Source organism: Mus caroli, chromosome 4, assembly GCF_900094665.2.
Source record: "Mus caroli chromosome 4, CAROLI_EIJ_v1.1, whole genome shotgun sequence".
Lineage (NCBI taxonomy): Eukaryota > Metazoa > Chordata > Mammalia > Rodentia > Muridae > Mus > Mus caroli.
This window is the reverse complement of record NC_034573.1, coordinates 143,337,524-143,356,629: the sequence shown is the minus strand read 5'-3', so window position 1 is coordinate 143,356,629 and position 19,106 is coordinate 143,337,524. Positions and strand designations below refer to the sequence as shown.

The 19,106-nt window shown below is 53.0% G+C and overlaps 1 protein-coding gene across 1 annotated transcript in view; it reads left to right on the top strand.

Moving 5' to 3' along the window:
* Window positions 1–19,106, top strand: part of Ajap1 (adherens junctions associated protein 1) — a 108,491-nt gene that overhangs the window by 34,419 nt on the left and 54,966 nt on the right. Inside the window, exon 2 of the mRNA XM_021161549.2 lies at window positions 15,358–16,166. Within this exon, the coding sequence (XP_021017208.1) occupies window positions 15,358–16,166 (809 nt within the window). The remainder of the gene's footprint in view (window positions 1–15,357; window positions 16,167–19,106) is intronic.

Below are 19,106 nucleotides of genomic sequence, written 5' to 3'. Positions count from 1 at the left end.
GGAGAGGGAGAGGGAGAGGGAGAGGGAGAGGGAGAGGGAGAAAGCCTGTTTATCCCCAGAACACTGTGTGTAGGGTGCTGTGGACACAAGTGAATGGAGACTCCAGGCCCCATGGACAGTGACAGCAAGCTAACCACACAGACCTTCCAAGCCAGAGTCTCAGTGGATCTCTCATTAGATACCCCTGAGTTGGTTCGAACCACAGAAAGGCTGCAGTGAATGGATGACTCCTGGGCCAGAAGGCGGGAAAGTCTGCATCAGACAGGGGCAGCCTGTGTCTTACCAGATGAAGCTGCCCTTTGCCCTTGCTCTCTGTAGTCTTGGGTTGGCAGTAGATAGGAGGTAGATGTGTGGAGTGTGTCAGACATAGAGGGAACTATGGGTGTGGAGTCACAGTGACAGTAGACACCTGCTATCAGGACTACTGCCTTGCCAAGGCTAGATCTTTTCATGTCCAGCATCCCCGTAGATGCAGTCTCTCGCCATCTGGTGACACGTGGCCCACCCAGGGTCTCGCAGGCTGCATTCTGAGCTCTTGGTACCCTTAACTTCCCACCCCTCACCCTAAGGGCAGCTTTGTATCTAGTCTCTTAAGCCCAAGCTTGGAGCAAGGACCATACAGAGTATGCCTAACCCTGTGTGCTGACCGAAGGCAGGCCGAGGGACAGAGGAGGAAAGGCATGAAGGCTGAAGTATGCAGGTGACTGGTGGGAGCCTCTACTGAATGACACCTGGGGAGGCAAAAACACCTCTGTTCTAGTCTTATGTGGGGAAAGCAGCTCTTCACCAACAAGCGATCGCCTCTGGGGAGAAGAGGCCCTCTGTTTGCAGCTTCTCTTAATGTTTTATTCTCCAAGATCCTCTCAACCTATGAAGCTCATGGGAGATCCTTGCACATCTCATTCTGCAAAAAGGGAAACCAAGCCTCCTTCTCATCCACCAGGCTGCCGATTTCTGCAACAGTCTAATGTGTCCCCAAGAGTGACAGGCTGGGGTCAGCACACAGGTTCCTGCCTTGCTGTGCAATGTGAATCCCTGCTCACTGCACATGGCAGAAAGAAGGGCTTAGCCTGGGGGTCTGAGACCCTCCTGTGCCCCATGTTTCATTCAGGAGTGACCAGAGGAGTTTGTACAGCAGGGCCTGGGACTGTGGTGTACAGTCCCCAAGACTTTGTGGAAGGAACGGGGCATCTAGACCCATCTCTGACAGCAAAGATGCAGAGAGAAGTGCAGGGAATTTCCTACCCTGAAAAAGGTTTCAGAGACAATTACCGGTAAATCAGAAGGCCACACGGGTGGGAAGCCAACTGATAACAGTGGTTAAATTGTTTTTCCCCTGCCAAAGAATTGCCCGATTAACCACTGAATACACAATTTGTTACAACTAAAATACCCATTTTGTGATTTAATATCAATGGGAAAGAAGCTTAGTGTAGTCCCGCCTATGAGTAGACAAAGGAGTGGCTCACAAGGACCCAGAGGACAGAGAGAAGGTTGTCCTGGGGGGTAAGGACTCTGCATGGGTCAGGAAAAACTCAGGTACCAGGGACCTTTACTACCTACTCCTGGAATTGAGTCAGATAACACTGGAGGGGACACAGCAGCCAGATACAATGGGGTCTTCAGTGCTAGGCTTGACTTCAAATCTTTGTATGGGAAAAGGGATGCCCCTGCAACTGGAACTGTGCCTCAGTTTCCATCTCAGGGGCCACAGTATCAGAAATGACCTTGAACTTGTCCTGAGAACAAATATCTACTCTGTGTCTTGGTTAAAAAGAGGTCACAGCCACCTCCCGGAAGCCAGGCTTCCTTTCATCAGCCATCCAGGCAGCAGTGTGCTGACTCCAGCATGAGGATCTGTGGGGACATGTTAGACTGCAGTAGAACCATAGGCTGGGGCTGCCCCAGGGTCTAGCAGAGGTGGCTGCAGCCTGAGAGAGGTTAATGTTGCTAGACTGTACATGCCCACACTGCTCTACTGGGTAGCATCAGACTTCCTCCCTCGACCTCGAAAGCTGTAGCTTTCATCTGCTTGTTGAGTGCCCAAGTCCTGGGCCTGAGGGACAGTCTTTCATCTGACTTCATCCTTGATGCCAGGACTCTTTTCCAGATGGGAAACACTGAGAGTCTAGATAGCTATGAACCACATGGTCCACAAAGTACAAAACACCTCCCTAGGTCATCTCAATTCTGGTGGTAAAAGGAGCCTGTGTGGGGAAGCTGCATGTAAGGTCATCTTGGTTTATGCTGGCACCACCCTTCACCCAAGGAACCAGGACTGTGGGGCAGCCAATGCTCTGAGCAGTTGGCCAGAGCTGGCTTCCGTCCAATGCACAAGGACCAACTTTGTAGCTGTTTACTGTGCTCTCCAGCACTCAGTGTTTAGAGTTGGTCCCAGAAGCATCTAAGGGCTTTCTGTGCATAACAATAAACCATGAGCACATAGGATCCCCAAGGAGAGCAACAGCGTAGAGCCCAGGGTGCAATTCTGAGACCTGTGTGCTGGGAACGAAGAGAGGAAGGTCCAGCCTCAGAGTCAGGAGCTGTGAGACTGACAATCTGCAATTCCTTCTTACAAAAATGACTGAGCTAAGGCCAGGATCAGGGCACCTACAGTGCCCCATCAGGCTTCCAGGCAGAGGGTTCCACCTGGAGCTGAACAGTGTCTGGTTACTCTAGAGCAACCTTCTGCTCAGAATTCTGTGCCAAGGCCAACTAGAACCACAGTTAGGTCTTTAGATACTGTGCATAGGGTAGTTGGCAGGGCCAGCGGTTGCCTGAGATGATGTCTCTGCCTCTCAGCCCTCTATTATTCAGTGTCTCTGGAATACTGAACACATAGGGTCCCTGCACGCTTGTCCTGGGCTGGATCTAAGGGCCAAGAATAATATCCCACAGTGCTAGATTTGTGGGGTGATCTTGACCATGAACCCAAGGTGTTAGGCAAGAATCCGGGAGGCAACAGACAGCACTTAGGAGAGGCCCTTCAGGCATCAATCCTTGACACCACAGAGCAAAAGCAGACAGCTGCTCAGGGCTGTGTGAGGGTTCCCTACTTCTGGGTTCCTGAGGCGTCTCCCATTCCATGTAGACCCTACAGATCAATCCCCCCTGTTCACCCCAGTATGTTCCTTCTTAGTCTTTGAGAATCCTCTCTCCGACGAGCCTTTGAGGCTTGTCCAAGAAGAGCTGAATCACTCCAGTGACTGGCTTCTGTTAGTTCTTGAGAGCTGAGATATCCACTTTCTTAGGGGGACTGTATGCAAGAGATCTACCCATCTTTTCACGCATGCATCCAACTTTCCACTCATCCATCCACTAATCTACCCATCCATTCATTCACGAATCTATGCATCTACCCATCAATCGATCCTCCTGTCCACCCACTCATCCATCCATATATCCATTCATCCATTCACACATTAATCTACCCATCTCTCTACCCACCCACCCATACATCTGTCCCTCCATCCGTGCATTAATCTAGCCCCCCACACACACACACACTCATCCACCCACCCATCTATCCCCCCATCTACTTCTCCAGTCAACCATCCACCTGTCTGTCCATTCCTCCATCCAAATCATCTGCCCACCCAACTGTCCACTGTGAGCCACGAGGCAGACAGGAGTGGAAGGGACGTGACCACTCAGTTCTAGAACCTGTCTCAGCACCCCAGGTGTTTCTTACGTGACTGATGGGTAGCATCAACTAAAAGCGAATGAGCATGATTAGCAGTCACGAAAGCATAATTAATATTATACAAGAACCGAGCTTCCTGAACACCTACCTTGTGCCTTGTGCCCTACTACTCTGTGCTGCCTTCTCTTGGGTCCTCAGAGGCCACCATAATGGCCAATACTGTAAAGAAGGAAAAGGCCACATACCCTTGAGACAGGTACTGACCAGGTCACTCACAGGCCTGTGCCCTGATCAAAGGCACCAGAAATGGCTGCAGGATGGTCCTTCCTCGCCAGTGAGGCTGTTCATGATATTCTGGGCTCCAGGGGACTGATTCATAAGAGCAAGAGAAAGTCTTGTTTCGGGGGGGGGGGCAGGTTAAGCCAGGTACGGAAGGGGCTCACCTTGGGGAGCATCGGCCACCTGCTTGGCAGTCTTCCTTTTCAAGCTGAGAGTTCCATGATTCTCAGTATGAGCCTACCTTGGGGACAAAGGCACAGTCTCAGATCACCACAGGTCTTGTGGCTGTTAGTCTCATCCTGAGGATGAGAAGGCAGTAGTCGCTGCAGATGGTCATGAGTCAGGCTAGAGCTTATAGGCGCTTGACTGAATTCAGTGTCAAGATAGCCCGGGGTCTTTCCTCCTGTTGGGACCTTCTCTTTTGGGCATGTATATGGTGCCTTCACTGTCTTCTCAGATCTCTCTGCACACCAGGCTGTTTCTTAACCTCACCTTAGAGAGACACCTCAACACAGACCTGGGGCTGGCCTGGTGGGAGGACAATGTTCAATGCAGTCATAGTTTGGTATAAGAGCAGACATCACATCTGGTGACAGGAGACCACCTTCTGTGGTGATTGTCACAGAGTGGTGAGCTGGAGGAACAGTAGAGCAGAAAATTCTGGAACAGATGTGGGCCCCCAAGAAGGGTCTTTCAGGGAAGAGATTGCCTAGTGCCACATAACGTCAAAGGTTGAAGGCCTGTTTTGGAGCTTAAGTGTCAGTATATTTTCTTCAGTCTCTCTCCTGAGGAATCTGACCCTGTTCTCAACTTCACACCTAGAAAATGCTCAGTGCCAACAAACACCACCTGACCTTTCTCTTCCTCCTTCAAAACAGTATGACCAGCGTGCTTGGGAGAGACCTCCATCACCTCCCCCGTCAAAGGGCCACGTTAGAGCCAGAAACCTTGTAGTGTGACAGTGTGTTAGAGCTCCGGGTTGTGGTGACATGCAGATGGTGTAACATGGGACCACCCATGCTGATGGCTGTGGGGGGAGGGGCTGTCTGTGGCTTTAGCTGTTCAATACAGCGTGATGGAGGCTTCTCTGGACAATGGCCCTCACCTTCACCTACGACACAATACGGAGGGTTGACTCACCGGCTCAAAGCATTCCAGATCATGATGGTTAAAAACCTTTCTAGAGGGGAAAATTCACAATGAAAGAAGCTAGAGGTGTCTATGGAGGGGCTCAGGACCAGCAAATACTAGAAGATTGCCCACACTGATGCCAGAAACTTTAGGGTGTGTTGGTGCAGGTCAGCAGGGATCCAGACCCAAACTCTTAGTCCTCTGGTTAGCAAGAAAATACCCTCCCAGGACCTAGTGTCCCCGGATCACATCCCAGCCCAGAAACCTGGGCCTTCCAGGAAATGCCATTGGGTTTCCAGGCTTCCAGAATGAGTCCTATGACACCTTCATCCCGATGACACAGGATGGCGTCAGTAAGAACCTGGCAGTTCTGATCCCAAGGGAACTGCTCCTGGGCTGCACAGCTGGCCCGGCTCCACGGTGCTCTTTGGAGGAGTAATTACCCAACGACTACATCTTGTCCCCATGCCAGACAATTTCTGTCACAGAAGCTTTATGCCGTGGTGTGTTCCTGCTGGGCTCCTGATGCTCCTCCGGGAGACTTCTGCAGACAGCGAGCTGCAGGGAGGTGACCAGACCAGAAGGGATGCTCTCACGGATGAGGCTCCAGGAGATATGACAATGATGGGAAAGGGCAATGTAAGGGGTGGGAGTAGTGTGTGTGTTTGTGTGTGTCCTGCATATCTGTGTGCACATACATGAGCTTGTGTTTGTACACATGTCTTATGCATGGATGGACATGCGTGCATGGTCTGTGTATGTGTGTCTGTGTCCTGTATGTTCTCTCCATCTGTGTGTCTGTCATCCTGTGACTGCAGGTCTACATGTATGTGTCCATCCATGTTCTGTGTCTGCAGAGGTGGCTATGTTGGGCTACATGTGAACCAAAGATGAGAGTAGAGTATTTGGGTGAAGGAAACTCGGGAACCTAGGATCATGGTCGGGAATCACCAGTAGGTGTTGAGAAACTCACGTGAGGAGACTTTTCTGACCCAAGTTCTTTGTTATGAGACCCTCCACTGGCATTTCAGTTCAGGCAGCAACTAGAAAGACATTCTTGGAGCCACAGGCCTCCTCTGGGCCTCGTTCCACACACTGTCCAGACAATGTGGGTTACACTGGACTCTTAGACCTCTACACTAACCCTGCAGTCTCTGCACTGCCCCCTGCCTCTACTGTAATGCCTCTTTGGCCTCTGCACTGCCTCTGCTGCCACTGCAGTGCCCCCCCCGCCTCTGCACTGCCTCCCTTGCCTCTGCACTGCCTCCCCTGCCTCTACACTGCCTCCCCTGCCTCTGCAGTGTCTCCCCTGCCTCTGTACTGCTTCCCTTGCCTCTGCACTGTCTCCCCTGCCTCAGCAGTGTCTCCCCTGCCTCTGCACTGCCTCCCTTGCCTCTGCAGTGTCTCCCCTGCCTCTGCACTGCCTCCTCAGCCTCTGCACTGTCTCCCCTGTCTCTGTACTGTCTCCCCTGCTTCTGCACTGTCTCCCCTGCTTCTGCACTGTCTCCCCTGTCTCTGCACTGCCTCCACTGTCACTGCAGTGTCNNCCCGCCTCTGCACTGCCTCCCTTGCCTCTGCAGTGTCTCCCCTGCCTCTTCAGTGTCTCCTCTACCTCTGCACTGCCTCCCCTGCCTCTGCACTGTCTCCCCTGCCTCTGCACTTTCTCCCCTGCCTCTGCACTGCCTCCTCTGCCTCTGCACTGTCTCCCCTGCCTCTGCACTGTCTCCCCTGCCTCTGCAGTGTCTCCCCTGCCTCTGCAGTGTCTCCCCTGCCTCTGCACTGCCTCCCCTGCCTCTGCACTTTCTCCCCTGCCTCTGCACTGCCTCCCTTGCCTCTGCACTGTCTCCCCTGCTTCTGCACTGTCTCCCTGCCTCTGCACTGTCTCCCCTGTCTCTGCATCATGTTACTATATGAAACTTTTTACTCAGTAACCTCAGAAGTGAGGCTTTTGCTTAGCTTCTTCTAAGCCTTAGAATCTAAGAACGGCAGAGAGGACTGTGTTGGATGTCAGAGCAGCAGTCTGGGTAGATGTAGCCTAGAAACCAGAAGAACACTTTGGGTGTCTAGCTGTTCTGGCCACCCACCGGTTCATCCCTTCCCAACACTTCCCTGACTACATGTCTTTCTGTGCTGGGTGCAGCTGGTCTGGAGATCATGGCCTGCCATGGCCAGATTCCAGGACCTCCTTCTCACTTCCAGCCGGTGTAGTGAGGCCCTTCACAGGAACTCTGCCTTCACTGCCTCATCCCTAAGTGCTAGGAGAGGCCCATGGACTCACCCTGGCCTTCTGGCTTGAGGACTCGCATCCCTGTCAGCTCACAGCTACCTAACTTCTATGCCATCACAAGCCTTTGTCCTTGGGGCAGCCCCTCTCGGCTCATGGGTGTGGTTTTTCCTGTCTCTGTATTGTTCTGGGAGTTTAGGGGCTGAAGCCAATTACCTGCTCTCTCCACTTGTGTCTTTGCCTGTTTTAATAAGTTCCTGGCTGTGTTGGTGGACTTTGCAAATAACAATGTAGCAGTTGCAAGACTCAAATCAGAAAACTCCTGAAACCGGGAGAAGCGGCCAATGGGTGCTGCGGAAGCAGATGTAATGAGGTGCCAAGCTGTTCCAGGAGCAGTGGCTTCAGGCATGGACTTCGAACTGGGAGGAATGTGCTGGTTCCAGTGCCGTGAAACCAAGGATCTCCAAGTAACCCAAGTCCCTCCCTCAGTATAGACTGCTTCTCAGACTCCCCGGAAAGACAGACTGCCTTCCAGGACAGACCACAGACCACCTACTTCTCTGTGCACCATCCTAAGATACATCCCTGTAGAGAGAGAACTAGCTACCATTTTTTGCCGATCCTTTCCCCTTCAAGATGAGAGTAACAACAGCACTTCCTCTTCTCAGATATAACCGAGTGAGGTGAGAGAGTCGCCGAGCCTGGCGCCTGCCATGTTGCTATTGCTCAGACTCTGTAGCAGCTATTTTAGGATCCCACCGTCTTTTCTCTCCACGCACAGCCCTCAGCTGTTTGGCTTGCTGTGGTTACGTACACATGGTGCTGTGGCTCTCGTGCTTTGCACGATGACCTAGAACCTTCCCTCAGTATCTTCCCAGCCAGATATCCCTGCCCAGGAGACGGTCTGTTGTGCTCAGAACTGGTCTGTGATCTGCTTGTGTGCCTGCGCATGCTTACCTGGAGGAGCTATCTCCTTACCAGGCTCTGCTGCTCTCTCCCAATGCTATGCCTCCCCAGGCTGCAGCTTTGAGAATAGATTTAAACTGAGGACCTCGGTTGAGCACAGGAGCTTCCCGACACACCAATCCCACAAGAGGGTTTTTTTTTTAAGGCCGGAAAATTCCCCATGGTAACATGCAAACGGGTCTTTGCTCCCTGGCCCTATGAGATTACTGAAGATGTGGTTGCCAGACTGAGACCGGATCCAGTGTTTTTGTGCCTGGCTCTGTGGAGTCTGTCCTATATCTGTAGAGAGATGGAGAGGGCACAGGGCTTAGCCCTGGGGGGAAGTCAGCTCATTCTGGGAGACCTGACTAGGACTGTTGTCCCCATCTGAAGAGGAAGGCTCCAGGCTTGTAGCAAGGTAGCTGGGTAGATGAGGAGCCGACAACACAGAGAGAGTGTAGCTGTGACAGGGGATGTGGGGACAGCAACTGAAATTAAGGACCCAGTGGAGCTGCAGGCACTTCAGAGAGCAGCGGTCCCCATGCCCCACTGTAGGATTTCTGCCAGGGGGGATGTTTTGCCGGGTCACAGCAGTCAGGGATCAGCCATAGGCACAGGAGACTCCCCACTGCTGGGACCGAGAACATTACCACCCACTGTCCTGCCCACCCACAGCCTGTCACTTCGCTCCTCCAGAATGCTTGCGGGCACGTTGCCCGGGCAACCAGAACGCCAGCGTGTTGCTACCCTTCAGTCTCCTTCAAGCACCTGTGAAGACTGTGCAGCTATGTCTCTCTGTTCCTGGAGTCATTGTTTGCTCCCAGGAGGCAGCAGGGGCCTGGGCTTAATTGGTTCCAAGAAGGCAAGAAGTCACAGGACCCCAGAGCATCTACAAAGAGCTTAGCCAACAGCACTTGGTATTCCCCAGTGTACCTTGCAAAGAGCTTCCTGAGTTTGCCCTGCTTTGTAGGTAGGGAAACTGAGGCACAGAACAAATTCCCCCATCTTCCTGCTACGTCGAGGCATAGACCACCCTCTGACACTGCCTTCGCTCTTGCCAGGATGTTCTAGTGAGAGCAGTGCTTCACCTCGGTGATCCCACTTTACAAACTCACAACCTTGGTGCCCCCAAACTATCAGAGCCCAACTCCTGGCCATCTGTACAATCCCATTGCCCCATAGATCAAGTCCATCAAAATCCAGAAAAACAAAACAAAACAAAACTGGCACAGTTAAAAGTAGCCTTGGGAAGTCAGAGGCTGCACACAAGGTTAGGTGGGGTCTTATGCAGATCCTAAACCCAAACTAGCAGATTGGTAATACACCATGGGGCCGCAGCTGTGGGGTGGTGATGAGGGCGAGCCTGCGGTGTGCTGTCGCACCAGAGGAAACTGCGGGGAGAGTTCCTGGAATAAGTTGTTCTCTTGCAACTTCTGTGTAAAACTGGAAGTATTCTGAGGTGAACAGGGTTCTTAGCAAGTTCACAGAGGTGGGGAGCAGCCAGGAAGTGGTTGGGTATGGAGCCATGGTTCTGTCCAATGCCATTGTGAGTCCTAGGTGAGCCCCAGGTGAAGGGCTATCCTGATCAAGCATGAGAGAGGTGGGTTTACACAAAACTGATCAGGCAACACATCTTCCAGCACTTGTCTCTGTAACTCTCCCCCTGAGCTTGTTCCCAGCCTGTCTAGGCTTTACTGATCATGGAAGGTTGGATCTTGGTTGAAGGGAGGGAGACCCCAGATTCCACACTCCTTAGCTATCTTGTGTTGGTGGTGGGAAAACAGAGCCTCCAAGGGAGGAATCAACAAGTCTGGACTCTGGCTAACATCTACTGCAGACAGCACAGCAGGGTGAAGGGCCTGGGTAACACAGCAGCTGCAGCTCCTGAAGTGGGCTCTGAAGCAGAAGCAGAAAGGACCGGCCACCTTGGAGCAACTCTAACACCTGAAGTTTCTAAGGCAACCCTGGCCACACAATATCAGGGCTCCACTCTTCCAAGTCCCCTGTCTGTGTGCCCCACCAAGAGAGGAACCTGCTGTCTCCTGTTTCCGGGGGAGCACATGCTGCCACATCTGGGCCCCCAGGAGGGTGTGTCTGTGGGTGAGGAGATGTCTTTGTCTTCCTTAATTGACAGTGATTTTCTTCCGTGGAGAAACTGTATGGAAGGGAGTGAATTGAACCTCAATCCACTGAATCTTATTAAACCAGTCTTGGGGAAAAGTGATTTCAATAAAAATTTAAAAGGAAGAGAAGCGAGGAGCCGCAAAGTAGCAAATAGAGGCGGATGGGAGCCAACGGTGCACGCAGCTTGCAGTTCTGCCTTTCCTCTGCACTGTGTCCTTGGAGATGAACAAAAGGTGAGGCTGTCGTGAGCATCCTCCTCAGAGGGACAGGTGTAGATCTCTGCGTTCAAGCGAGAAGGGACCTTAACTCCTGGGGATTCCCACTAAGCTCACTCCAGTCAGACTGAGTCTCCACAGCATTCATGAACCTTGCTTGTGACTCAGAAGGTTGGCAGGAGGCTCTCTGGTTTGCAGCCAGGGTCCAGGATCAGAAGGTCGTAGAGAATCCCCACATCAGTTCCTATTACACACACACACACACACACACACACACACACACACTCCTCTCTCTCTTATACTCTCTCTCTCTCTCTCTCTCTGTCTCTCTCTCTTTCCTTTCCTCCCTTCTGGGTCCGGTTTCCCTTTGTTGTTATTGAGATGTAATCTACATGCTATTAAATTCACTGCTTTTCGAGGGCATGGTCCTGTGGTTTTTGTATATTCATAGGGTATGTAGCCACCACTGCAGCAAATTCCAGAACATTCCATTACCCCCAAATGAACCACTCCAGGAGGCAATCACTCCCAAACAGTCCCTCTCCTGTGCTCCCCAGTAGCCACCAACCTCCCTGAAGTCTCTGGGGGATCCTTCATTTATGTGTGCCCCTACTCCTGACTCCTTTGCCTTGCCATGGGTTTCTATGGCTCCTGGTATGGTAGCAACACATGTTACTCTGTGCCTGGATGCATCCCGTGTGCCTGTCTGTTGGGGGATGCTTGTGGGTTTACATTCTTGGCTACTGAAGACACAGGAGCATACAGCTATGTACTTTAGGATGGTGATCGCCGCACCAGTGGTAGCTCCGGTTTTCTCAGGGATCTATGTTGTCTTCAGTCCCAAGCCGGCTCAGTCTTACCGTGCACATGGAGGCCCTAGTCCCCCAGAGTCATCTTCATACTTGGTGTGACCTGTCTGCAGGGGCCAGTTCAATGTCCTGGGGTTTCTGCCTCGCCTCCAGAGTGAACATGTGACCCATTGGTGCTGATGAGTTGGTAGTTGCAAGGCCTCGTTTGTCATCTGGGTGGAAGGCACACAGCTGACAATGCCTTGGTGTCTTTCTGAAGTGGGGTCAACAGCTTCATGTTGTAGCTGAGCACACCTGAGGGCCCCTCCCTCTGTACCGAGCCCCCCCCCAGGGGGGGTTCTGCAGGAGGCCTGAGAAGAGGAGGTGCTAGTAGGTTGGTAGATTTACAGGAGTCCTAAATCACTCAGGTATGTCCCCCGCAGACCAGAGTTGTCCCTGACGTCACTGCTGTGACATCAGGTCCCTTATAGGGCTTGGCATCTCTACTGTCTAGTGGGGCAAGACCTCGTCCTAGCTCACAGCCATGTCCCCTGGGCTGCCCTCCATTTCCCCTCTGAGCAAATGCATCCCTTTATAAGGGAGCCCCTGGGCTGAGGGGAAGCAGGGTACCCTCCTCCCCAGCCTCACTGCCATAGTTGGGTTTTCTGCATAACAGCTGGGTGTCTTGGAAATGAGAAGGTTTCTATGGTAACCAATTACAGCCCATGATTGGTGAAAAATCACAGAAATATCCTGTGTGTGAAGTTATGCCGGGGAGGCAGGCCCAGGCTTTGGTACTAAGGTTTTAATTTCCTGGGGTGATATTTCTCCGAGTACTGATGGCAGACTTTCAATATTTTCCAGCCAGCCTGCCCGATGGGGCTAGGAGAAACCTCGAGGGGCCCAGTTGGGGGATCTGGTGGGGGCCTGCTGGCATCTGGCAGAATTTGGACCTACTGAGTTCTAGTGAGTTGTGATGGAGCCTGCTGAGGACGGGATTGGTTTAGGGGAGTGAGAAGGGCCTAGTGTAGGGCCTAGTAGGAGGTCAGAGTGGAGCTACTGGGGTCTGGATGGGTCACAAAGAGGAGCTGGGATCAGGGTACTGGTGTTGAAGGGGCCTGGAGAGGCTTGGGAGGATCTAGCAGGGCTTCCTGGACCCAGTGGGGCTTAGTGCGTTCTTGTGGAGTCTGGTAAGGCTAAGTGGATCCCAGAGGAGAATGGTAAGACTTGGTGGGATCTGAAGGACAGATTAGTGTTCCAGTGAATCTGGAAGGATCTATTGGGTCCTGAGGGGCCCAGGGGCCCTAGTGTAGCCTGGAGGAAACCAGTGGGGTCTGGTGGGGTCTAGTGGGGCCCTGAGGGTCCTGGTAAGGTTTGGCAGTGACTAGTGGAGCCTGGTTGGGTTTGGTTCGTGATGCCTAGAAGCACTGGCAAGGCTTGGTGAATCCTTGAGGACCTAGGCCCAGTGAGGCCTCACACCTACTCAGAGCATCTCATTACAGAGAGGCAGCCACCCAGCCTGATACACAGGCATGGAGAGGACCCGAGTCCTCACCAATCCATCTCCACAGGGTCACCCAAGGCTCTGAGGAGATTACAGGGGAGTCTCACACTGGCTTAGATCTCACCACACAGCAATGACAACCCTGTCCCTACTGGAACTCGGCTGCTTATGCAGAGGAAGGACACAAAGGTAGAGGTGGCGCAAAGACATCCACCTAACGAGCGTGTCCTCCTTCCTCCAGCAAAGCTCTTTCACGCTGATTAAAAAGGCAGGCTGTATTATTTGGGGACCAGTCCTTTTTGCTAATTAGTCCTAGCAAACTCAAGCTCCTTTCTCAGGGACCACCTCCTTCCCAAGCACTGGTGCGTGTCAGTCTCGGGAACGTGGGGGTTCAGCAACAGAACAAGCTGAGAAGGAACACAAGCACGCTTGAGCAGTTAAATACACTGAAGGGCAAACAAGGACATGCTTGCATGCTTGCACTGACATAGATCCATGCTTGTGCGTGGTGACCCGTAGAGATGTACAGATAAGGTACACTCACCAAGGCGCATGGATACACACACAGATACATACATGGATGGATGTAGTGACACCTTCTTGTTGTCTCTCACACCCTGAGGGAATACTCACACCCCTGGGGAGCACTCATGTCCTGAGGAGCACTAACACCCTTGGGAAACACTCACACCCTTAGGGAATACTCACACCCCTGGGGAGCACTCATATCCTGAGGAGCACTCACGCCCTTGGGGAACATTCGTACCCTAGGGAGCACTCACACCCCTGGGTAGCACTCATATCCTGGTGAGCACTCATATCCTGAGGAGCACTCACACCCTTGGGGAACACTCATACCCTGTGGAGCACTCAACACCCCAAGGAGCATTCACACCCTGTGGGGCACTCACACCCTTGGGACCACTCATATACAGAGGAGCACTCACAACCCAGGGAGCACTCACACCCCCAAGGAGCATTCAGAGACACACCATGCCCACACACACTCAGTGCCACACTGGCACATACACTCACAAACTCCGTTTGACTCTCATGCACAAGCAGTCACACCCTGACACTCCTGGACACCCACCTGCCTGTGCTCCACCCCCTGCCAGCACACGCATCCACGTGGACCTCACCTATATGTACAGTGGCACACCCTGACACATGCAGTCACTTTTCAAAAACAAAAGCACACACCCGTGATACCTTATAAAGAAAAACAACTCCTCGTGTGTTTCTGGGCCTGTCAGGATCAGCTGTAGAGGCTGTGGTGCGGTGTTCCCAACACCCTGCACCCCTCTCCCCCAGCAGCCTCTGGGGAAGCTTGAGTTTGCTTCTAACTTTCTGATGTGAAGTTGATGCCGAGCCGATTTTGAGTGGCGTCTATAATCAGTCTTCAATTACCTATGCGGGGGGGAAGAGGGAGCGTGGGCTGCATCTTCCACGCCTGGCTGCGTGGGTCTGCATGCTGTTCTGGATTTTCATGTGGAGTTTTAGCATCCGTGGGTCTCAAGGGGACTTGTGCCCAGCTAGCAGAGCTGCCCATGGACGCTGGGTCGGGGGCCTGTCTCAGCAGGCCTTGGGGAGCTGTTACTGCTCTTCCACCTGCCCCCAGCAGGCTGAGCATCAGTTTCACCTCCTGCCATGGCTAGCCTGTCTGTATCCAGCCCCATCCAGCCCCATCCAGCCCCATCCAGCCCCATTCAGCCCCATCCAGCCCCATCCAGCCCCAGCTGGCATGGAGAGATCTCCATAGGGCATCTACATCGGAGATGAACTGGAGAGGGGTGGGTGGGTGGGGGCGGAAATATCAGCAGATAGAGGGGCTGGTATCAAAGCTTCCAGTTTCCCCTGAGTGACAATCAGTTCCCACAGCGACACCCAGGGAAGGGCAGACATTGCAGCTTTGCCTGGCTGTGTCCAGGTGGAGTGCAAACAAGTGTGTGTTCAGCTCAGATGACTAGAGGCTCCTGGTGTTTGGGAAGAGCAGAGCAGATGGGCTCCTAGGGTAAATCCTTCTTTCTGCCTCATGGCCTGAGACCTCTTCCCTCACAGACCAAAGGAGTCAGCTGGTCAGTTATGATGTGGGGATGCCCCAGCTCTGTGGGGCGGATGATGTCATCACCCTTGGTATCAAGCCCCTGCAGTCTCCGCTCCATTGTAGGCAAGTCTTCAAGAGCATTTTTCAAGATGGACAGGGGGGACTTTGGTGGCTTGGTCCCTTGCCATGGAAGGGCTCTTAGGTTAGCACCCAGGAAGTGCCTGAGCTGGAAGCAGCTGTCTGTCACACTCCACGGGCACTGTCCTTCTGCTGTGTAGAGAAACACGGTGCTCATGGGCTGTCCCAGAAGGCTTCTGGAGTCCTTTGCAGGTTCAGATGAACTCTTTTTAAAACCAAAGGTTGTCCTCCATTGGTGGGGGAGGGGAATAAATGTGTCCCTAGTCAGAGCCCTCCTGATGCCCTACTGCGTGCTCACCGCTCTGCTGTCTCTCCTCAGCTCCATGTCCATCCGCTGGCCCGGCCGCTCTCTCGGAAGCCATGCCTGGATACTGATAGCCATGCTGCAGCTTGCGGTCGACTTCCCATCCTGTGACTCACTAGGCCCTGGGCCCGAGTTCCGACTCTTGTCACGCCCACAGAGGCCCCAGCGGCTGTGGAGTCTGCGAAGTGGACCCCCTACGAGGCTACCAACACCGGCCTGGAGTCCCCGTGCTGCCCGGGCCGAACGTGCCCATGGACCCATACAGATGCAGACTCCCCGTGCTCGGAGGGCCCACAGGCCCAGGGACCAGGTAGCCACCCTCGGACCCAAAGGGGGACTCACCAAGCCCCCAGCTGCCACCAGGTCGAGCCCTTCCCTTGCCTCTGCGACAGCCTCATCCTCCTTAGTGACTGCTGGGGCTGCAGAGCACCAGAGCCTCCTAAGACGGGGTAGGAGGCACACACATGATACAGAGTTCAACGATTTCGACTTCCGTGGTGGCAGGCCCACAACAGAGACAGAATTCATAGCCTGGGGGCCTACGGGGGATGAGGACGCCCTGGAGTCCAACACCTTCCCTGGTGGTTTTGGCCCCACCACGGTCTCCATCTTGCAAACACGGAAGACAACGGTGGCCACCACCACCACCACCACCACCGCGGCCAGCACGGCCACCGCCATGACACTGCAGACTAAGGGGGTCACCGAGTCCCTGGATCCCTGGAAAAGGACCCCTGTTGGGGTTAGCACAACGGAGCCTTCCACTAGTCCCAGCAGCAATGGGAAAGACATCCAGCCCCCGAGGATCTTGGGGGAGACCTCAGGTAGGAGACCTCTCTGTGTTTCTGCTCTGGCTTGGGGAGAGGCAGGATGGGAGGTAGTTTGGAGCAGGGAGGCACTGAGATGTGCCCAGAAGTGTAGTTTAAACAGGGGCAGGGAGAATGGTTGAGTGTGGACTGCAGAAACAGGTTGGGTACCGTGAGTGAGCAGGATAGGAGCTTCAGTGCCTCCCTACACGCTAACACCCAGGCTGCAGTCTCCTGTGCATGTCACATCCCAGTGTTAAGGGACCATATGGTCTTCAGAACTTAAAGAATGGCAGCCCTTCGGGGCTGGTTAACTGCTAGATAGAACTTAGGAATGACCTTGGACAGCCAGGAAGACTAAGGCCATATAAGGGGAAGAACTTCCAGTGCTGCTGACTGAAGCTCTGCAGACACGGTTCAGCTCTGCCCTCAGGGATGAGTTGGGGGAGGAGACAAGATGCAGGGCTTTGGCTTGTCCCCCACCCTCCTCCCACCAAAGTCCTCTTCTTTGACTGTGTGGACAGTTGCAGCTCCTTGGATGGAGACATCTACTTCTGTGCGACTCGGTACACCTTCTTTTGTGCCTTATTCTCTAACGGCTGCAACAAGAGTAGTCCTGGCCATGTCCCAGGCCAGAGTTTGTCCCTATGCCAGCAATTATAGGGGAGAGAGAGAGCTATCAGCTAGAGCCCCTCCCACAAGCCCCAGTGTCTGCCTCTGCTGACAGGCATGCCCATGGTGATGTGGAAGTTCAGAAAGGCATGCTGTGGGCAACACTTCCTACAAACAGCAGCGTTTGCTGATACTCCAGAGCAGGGAGAAGATCCCAGGGCATCAGAATGAATGAATGTCGGGTGGTGAGGAGTCACCTCCTCAAGGCTTGAGTCTGAGAGTCATGGGAGGGAGGAGGGGCAGACAATGGGTAGGAGGAGGAACAGACATCTCCTGAGGTCCACACTGGGCAGTTGGCACAGCGTCTCTGCTCCTGGTTATATTCCTGCCTGTGCCTCTTCTGACCTTGGGCGGGCAGATATCGGCTCTCACTTGGACAGGTTTTCACAGGGTAAGCAGCCTTTGTCCTTGAGGCACTAACACCTTTCCTCCCTTCACCAAGTAGCAGGGGCCCACTGCTTTTACCCCGCAGCAGCTTGGTCCTCGTGGGGAGCTCACCTGTAAAAACAGAGCTGCATCTCCTCCTATATAAAGACCAAGGGCAGGACTAAGCTTGACAGCTCCTGGGAAGCTGATAAGGGGCCAAGTAGGCATCTTGCAGCCTCTCTGGGGAGCCCATGGGGTAGCCTCTGGGACACAGTGTAGACAGGGGAGGGGAACCTCGAATGGTTGGTTGTTCATCTAAGGACGGGACGCTTGCAAGCAATTTCCATAGAGTCTGTTTTAACCTCAACCGACTCACCAGCCATAATCATAATGGAATTTGGAGCTCCTCTCATGGACTGTCGCCTCCCCCAATAACGTCACTTACCATATAGACACGTATAGACACGGATGAGGAAACAAGTCCCCATTTGTCCCAAATTACATCTGCTATTACAAATGTTAAACACCCGGGACAGCACTGTGAGGCTTAGAAAATTAACTCACGGTACATGGGCTGTCGCTAATCCAACCCGACAGATGCTTATCTCAGGGAAGATTTATGATTCTCCATAATATAATCTGCCGCTAGATTAATCTGTTTAGCAAAACAGATTCAGAAGAGGGGAAAATATGTGTGTTTGACTCAAATGCAGAGAAATGTAAGGCCTAGAAGCAGGGAAGGGAGGCCTCTGAGCTGGCCCTGTTGGGGGTTGGGCCACAGAGGTGAATAGTGGAGGGGGTCTGGGGAGCTTGCCATGGTGCTGAAGGCCCTGCATAGCCTCCTATCCTTGTAAGATTCCCTGATGGAGAGATGCCTGGAGGTAGGTTTGACTGCTCCTCCACAAGACAGACCTGGGTGTCTCACACACTGTGAAGGGCAGCCCTTGTTCACGTACATTGTGTGGAATCTGAGGCAGAGAGATGCTGTGGCCTTTGGCGCCCTCCATGGCTGCAGAGAGGAGCCTTGGGAAGGGCTGTCGGTCCACCTGCTCCACTGGCTTATGTGACTGCATCACCCTGCAAGTTTTGGGATCAGTGCTGAGAGCAGAGGCTAACTCCCGCAGAGAGTTCTCCACACCTACATGCAGTTTTATACCCAGCTAGAGTAACTTGGCCTTCTCAAAGGCAGAATAGCTCATCAGGGACTGGAGGGTCACATCATCGTCCCCCAGATTTGCCCAGTTCCTGCTGATGGCACCCCGGAACTTGGACCCGGGTTTCGGTGTAGTCAGTTCTGGTCTCTACAGAGGCATCTTTGGAGTCTGGCTTGGGAATTGTGTAGTTTGGGATTGTCTGCTTCTGTGTAGAACAATCTGCGAAGGATGGAGCTACATGCTCCCACGCCAGTCTGAGGCTGAAGCTTGTGGCTACACTTTCTTGTATGTCTGTCTGAGCCCAAAGGATCGAGCTACATGCTCTGGAATTACTCAGGACCCCAGGTTAAAAGAGCAGCTACTGGGATTTCTAGAAAGCTCCTCTCTCTTGGAGCAGATGACAGAAGCAGGGGACTGTCCCTTGGTTTTAGCGTCATGAGCTCAGGTGATACGCTCACCCCTCTGCACAGAAACAAGAGAAAACTGAGTCGTGATATTGGGTGAGATCACAGTGCACACTTCCCTTCGGGAGCTTAGGGTCTGGCACATGGTAGCTGTGTTTGGTGCCACTAATGTAAGTATGAAGATGATGGTAGTGATGCTGATGATGTCGAAGATGGAGATGACAATAACAGTGTTTGTGATGGTGATGATGGTGGTGATGGTGATGACTGGGTGAGAACTAGAATGTAGATGGCAGCAGTAACTCCATTTCATATCCTTGTACTGATTGGCTACTATGAACTTTGAGGAATCCTTTCATGAA